Source organism: Bombyx mori, chromosome 7 (assembly GCF_030269925.1).
Source record: "Bombyx mori chromosome 7, ASM3026992v2".
Taxonomy (NCBI): domain Eukaryota; kingdom Metazoa; phylum Arthropoda; class Insecta; order Lepidoptera; family Bombycidae; genus Bombyx; species Bombyx mori.
Window position 1 is genome coordinate 5,799,388 of NC_085113.1, and position 6,000 is coordinate 5,805,387.

Consider the following 6,000-nt stretch of genomic DNA (forward strand, 5'->3'; position numbering starts at 1 on the left):
GAATATTTTATTAATTGTTTTCACTGTTCGATGACAGCCCTAAATTTATACAATAAAAGTACCGTTAGGCTGTTAATTCTGGTAAACGCATCAGAGAGAGATAGACAATAGCAGAAATTGATGAAAGCGACAGACATTTTTTTTTATTGCATAGGTGGATGGACGAGCTCACAGCCCACTTGGTGTTATGTGGTTACCGGCGCCCATAGACATCTACAACGTAAATGCCGCCACCCACTTTGAGATATGAGTCCTAAGGTCTCAGTATAGTTACAACCGCAGTTACAAACCGAAACAGACTGACAAGAGGTCCTACCGCCAGTAATATCACAGGAACAGTTCCTATTTGACGGAGAAAAATGTTTTTAATGTGCGCACTCAATTTGTACAACTAGTACTAATACGTTTACTTCCTAGTGTGAGCCCGCACGGGTAGGTACCACCGTCCTGCCTATTTCTGCTACGAAGCAGTGATACGTTTCGGCTTGAAGGGCGGAGCAACCATTGTACTGACACTTAGAACTCATGTCTCTAGAAGGGTAACGGCATTGATGTCGTTGATATCGTTGGACTTCGGTAAGCACTTAACACGTTGACTGCCATGTAGGTCACCGGTGCCCTACGCGGCCCACTGAAGTTATTTGGCCGATTTCTGTTACTAAGCACCTGGATTGCCAAACATTGCATTATTTTATTTGTTAATGTCTATTTTAGTCTTTTAGGTCTCTTAAAAACATATTCATTCTCAGTATCTACGGATTCATCTTTCCCAGTGTCTACTAGATATTCCGGTGCCTTAGTAAGAAGATCGAAGAGAGAAATCGACATAATTATTTCAGTGCGCCACGTAGGGCATCGGTGACCTACATGGCAGTCAAAGGGTTAACCATGAGTTCGTTCACCATCTAAAAAAATCGTATCTGCGGTAGATGACCAGCCTTGTTGTTTTAATACGAATCATAATATCTTACGTATAATTTTCAAATTCAGATTAAAATCGCACTACCTTGCACAATAATATGGCTCCTACAATATAACTGTACAAGTTGCTACTTATTTTGTATTTACTTGCATATTTTTAGTAGGTATTTATTTGTATTTAATCGTATGTAAGTCTATCTTATATTGTATTTATTTTTCACATGTGTATATAAGTAATGTAAGTTTATTATAATATAGCACCGTCCAGTTCGCTTATTCCTCTCCCTGCAAGGTTGCCTGGAAGAGATCGCTTTCAGCGATAAGGCCGCCAATTTATGTCACCAACTATTATTTGTTTTATTTGCTCACTCTGTACATATTATGTTAAATAAAGTGTTCTTATTATTATTATTACGTAATTTACGCAATTCATGGGTTGACAATATAATAGCTTGTTCGTTATGATCAGATACTCTTTATTCCGAAACTATTGGGAATCTTATTTCTTCGTCGTATCGATTATTCTAATAGAAGAGCATTTACAATTTTCGGCTTGATATATATACTCTTTGCAGTATACAGTGTACATTAAAAAAGCTGAATACACAACTTATCAGTGCCTAGTATAACTTAAAACGCATCCTACATTATATTAAAATGTTATTAAATATTATTTAATAAATTATTTGGAAAAACGATAGAAGTAGGATAATACGGGTGGAAGAACTATTTATTATGAGTGTTCCCATAATAAAACTGTAAAAATTGATACTGACTATATTTAAAACTAAAATAAAAGATTTTTTTTTAATAAATCAAAATAATTAATGTATTTCATTATATATATCTTAAAATAAATTATCTTATTAATTTATTACTATGATTTTTTATTTATTATTCTGGCCTTAACCTCATATTTCGTAAAAGGCATAGATCTCTCGCGGTGTCTTTTCTTCCGTAAGCAGTATTCAAATTATATAAGCGTAAAATCAGACCAATGTTAAAATTGTCAGGTAGAGCTTTAATTAAAGTTGGTACGAGTTCACTAGGCATTTTCTGTAATACTAACTGGGCCCTATCTTGGCCACATTGAACCACATAAATCAAGAACTGAAGTATAAAATGTGTTTGGGGTGTGATATTTCCGTCCTTGCCAGCTAGTTGTGAAAAGGACGCATACAGCGTTTCTAAAGCTGACAACAATGGTTCTTTTAATGATATTTCATATCCTTGTCCCTTACAATAATAAACACCACTTCCATCGGATGTATTGTCGTTGAGTTTCCGCATTTTACTAGACGACATCGCATCCAAATCCTCAACTTCGTCATGACGACGCTTCCTCGAAAAATGCGACTTTTTAGTGTTGCTGTAATCTAAGGCAGCATATATGCAATACACTGCTAGCTTGGCTAATACAGAAGACTGGGGTTCAACTAGCTCTTCAGACAACTTAGAATTATACAGGTATTGTGGTAGAACATGTAATAAAAGTGCTCCTGTGCACTTTTCTATGTCCAAATGGAACATCGCCAACACAATATCAACAGATCTATCGAGATCTACTTGGTACCGAAATTTTAATGTCTCTTTCACTAAGTTCGTCACAAACCATATTGGGCCAGTTGTGTTCAAAAGATTCTCAACGAGATGGGTAGCATCAATATGAAGGTATCCTCTAGACTTTATATTTTCCCAAATGCTTTGTAGTTGCTCTAATATTGGCTTGCGAGAGGTGATACTGTATGGCAACTGCTGCTCTTTTGATTTTGGCATTGAGGTAGGATGAATTTTAAACAGTAATTTTCTTATTATCTGACACATCAAAATTGCTCTTTCTTGAAAATTGTCTATTTGAGTTAATTCTAATTCAGTAGGTGATGTTAAAAATTGCTGAACCATATTCATGGGTTTTATTGATGCATCTTGATGGACAACATTGATGTATGAACAAAGCCATACTGATGCACACACTGCCAAGGAAGCCATTTTTTGTCTTATAGAATCCAACATTCTTTTAACATCTGTTGCCGAAAGTAGACCTTGTTCCCAAGCAAAAAGAACCTCTTTGACTGCACCAGTGATATTCATACAAAGATCATGAGGTTTGACATTAGTATTTTTGAAATCAAAGTCAGGAGCACTCAAATGGTGAATGATAACATCAACAACATGATCACATTTCTGAAGTATCTGATCTGAAGATTTATAATTTCCTTTATGTACCATACAATCCCTTACCCATTTCTCAAAAAATGAATCACCATTTTCTTCTAGAACAACATCAGCTCCATAATCTTGGACTATCCAACATAAAAGCAAAAATGAAATGTCAAATATATATACTTTTGATTGTGGTGCACCTTTTTCACTTGCAGCAAACAATGCAAATTCATTAAACTTAATGAGTCTTGACACAAACATTTTTAGTTTTCCTTCCACAGTTGCAACGGCCAGGATGGTATCCAATGTAGTTCGACCAACTATTTGGCATAGCATGATATAGAGCGACTCTTGAGTTTTGTGAAATTCACCACTCAATGCTTTTAAAATCTCTGCCAATGTAGGTTCAACACGAGTTATAAATAATGGGACTGAGCCTTGTAATCCTATTGGCTCAAATTTTTGTAAAGGATGATCAATAGTCTCACGTTTTTGTTTAAAATATGTCAAAGTATTATCTGACAGAACATTAAGTTTAACTAATGGCTCTATAAGTGAAATAACACTATTACAAGAATTCTTCGTATCAACAATATCCAGGAGTGGAGCTGATTGTAATAACATTTCAAAAGCTTCCACAACCTCAGTAGAATATTCACTTTCCTTATTTGTTGTCCCACACATATTATGGAGGTGATTTATCACTTGTGGAACTTTTAGAAAAGTGAATGCAGCCCACAATGATTGCTTCGATGCATCATTACTAGAATCATTTAGTGAAATGAAACAAGCTCTAATAAGTTCACAGTAGAGACGTGACAATGAATAGCCTTTTATTTTCTGAACCATTAGTAGTTGGCTGGAGATCTGTTGCATGCCTGCACTAGGGTTTGAGAACACATTTATAGCTATTAAAGCCTGCAGACAATAGGTTACAGCTTCTGGTTTATTGTTTAAGGGTGCTATTTTATCCAATTCCATATTGCAGATTTTGTGTAAAGTGACATGTATGGTCATCGGAGGTTTGAATTGAGTGTTCATCATCATAAATGCTGTTATCTCTTGACATTTCTTTGTCACTTCGTTATACTCATCAGGATCATTCTGCTTGGCCAAATAGAACATTGCAATCAGAAAATCTGTATTAACAATAGAGTTCAGTAAAACTGATGATTTCTCCAATAATTCCTGACTTTGAACAGAACTTGAAGCTGGATACTTGGTTAATGAATAGTGAAATACTTGTAAAAGCCACAATATTATAGATGATACAGCATAAGCTAAAACTTCTTCTTCTAACTTGCCTCTGCATGTAATACTCTCCAAAAAGGTTTCAAGGAACTCCAACAAGCTTATTATACAATGAGGTTTGTGAAAAGCATCAAATTTTGCGATTCGTTGTAACACAGCCGCGAAAGAGACCAAATGACACGCAAGTGAATGTTTCAAATACGATATCACTAACTGATTGGCCCCACAGCCTACCATGGCTTGTTGAAGAATACAATCAGCCAGATTATATAGGTCACCACTGACGCCCCTCGGCAGTATAGTTTTGATGTTGATGCCCCATTGAATATCAGTCCATCGTTCTTTCCAAGCTTTTAAAATTAAAGCTTTTAGTGAACTAGTTTTACTCGTTATTTTGGAAGCATCCATTTTTATTGTATTTTATTAGAGCACAATAATGTTTCTTTCTTACATTTCACACATTTTTGACGTGATATTAGTCGTTTAAACAACACTTTACTACTAGTCTTTGAGGTTACAAATTACATTTTCTTGTTCACTGTTGAATATTGAAATTAATTCGTTATATTTGTGTGGCATATTAAGTTTATCACATTTTTAAAGATATTTTATTTATAGCGAGCATTTGAGAATAAACATTACTTTATATGATCAAACTTGAATAATAATAGCCCAATCACAAAATAGACATTTTTTTTTTTTTTTTTTTTTTTTTTTTTTTTTTTTCTTTTTTAGCTTGCACTGTTTGTGCATTTAGCCACATACAAGGGTAAAGGTAGGGAAACAGGAGAAAAAGGAAAAAACGGATAATTAAAAAGAATGGATCAGGTAGGTATTTATATACATAATTACAATTTGATATTATGTTTCAGGATAAAATTTGAAATACATAAATAAATATCATAGTTCATAGTACACAGCAAAGTATTAATAGAAGTCGGGAGTGGAATACCAAGGGATGTTAATAAATCAATAAATGAGGAACAGTCATTTAAGGAGCACGCGAAAAAAATATGATTTAAATTGCCAACATCAGCGCCGCAATCACACATATTGTTATTGACTATACCCAATCTAGTCAAATGAGATGGAGTGCAAGCATGACCCAGTCTCATCCGGATTATGATAGTAGTCGTGATCTTATTAAATCTAAAATTGTAAAACCAAGGCTTGGTAGGAATGACAGATTGTATTTGGGCATAATTCTTTCCTTTATATTGACTAGAAATAGCCCATGTTTGTCCCCAAGATTCGCGCAGGTCTGAATTCGGAAGACACAAAAGATCATTTATGAAGATTTTGTATGGATAAATATCTCCACAATCCACAGCATCATTGGCAAGTTTATCAGCAAATTCATTGCCAGAAATACCCACGTGACTAGGAATCCAGGCAAAAATTACATCGAAACCTTTTAAATTACATTCCCACAGTAATTTTCTACAATCTACAATAACAGGGTAATTGGCGCAAGATTTGAAAGGAAATTTCTGAAGTGCCTGAAGCGCACTTTTGGAATCAGAAAAAATAACAGATTTATGTAATTTCATCAAATTAACATATTCTATAGCTTTAAATAATCCGTAGCATTCCCCAGTAAAAACAGAGCTTTCTGGTGGAAGTTTAATTTTTTGGACAATTTTTGATTGTTGATGATAAACTCCA

General features: G+C 34.5%; 1 protein-coding gene across 1 annotated transcript; it reads right to left on the bottom strand.

Moving 5' to 3' along the window:
* Positions 1-1,380: 1,380 nt before the first annotated feature.
* LOC101741503 (mediator of RNA polymerase II transcription subunit 24) lies at positions 1,381-5,469 on the bottom strand. Its single transcript, XM_012694894.4, has one exon. It carries the CDS (start codon positions 4,741-4,743, stop codon positions 1,816-1,818), a length of 2,928 nt encoding a protein of 975 aa, XP_012550348.3. The 5' UTR covers positions 4,744-5,469; the 3' UTR covers positions 1,381-1,815.
* Between the last annotated feature and the right edge of the window lie 531 nt (positions 5,470-6,000).

Excerpts from the sequence above, each read along its gene's own strand:
- LOC101741503 (XM_012694894.4), bottom strand. The coding sequence starts at position 4,743 with ATGGATGCTTCCAAAATAACGAGTAAAACTAGTTCACTAAAAGCTTTA.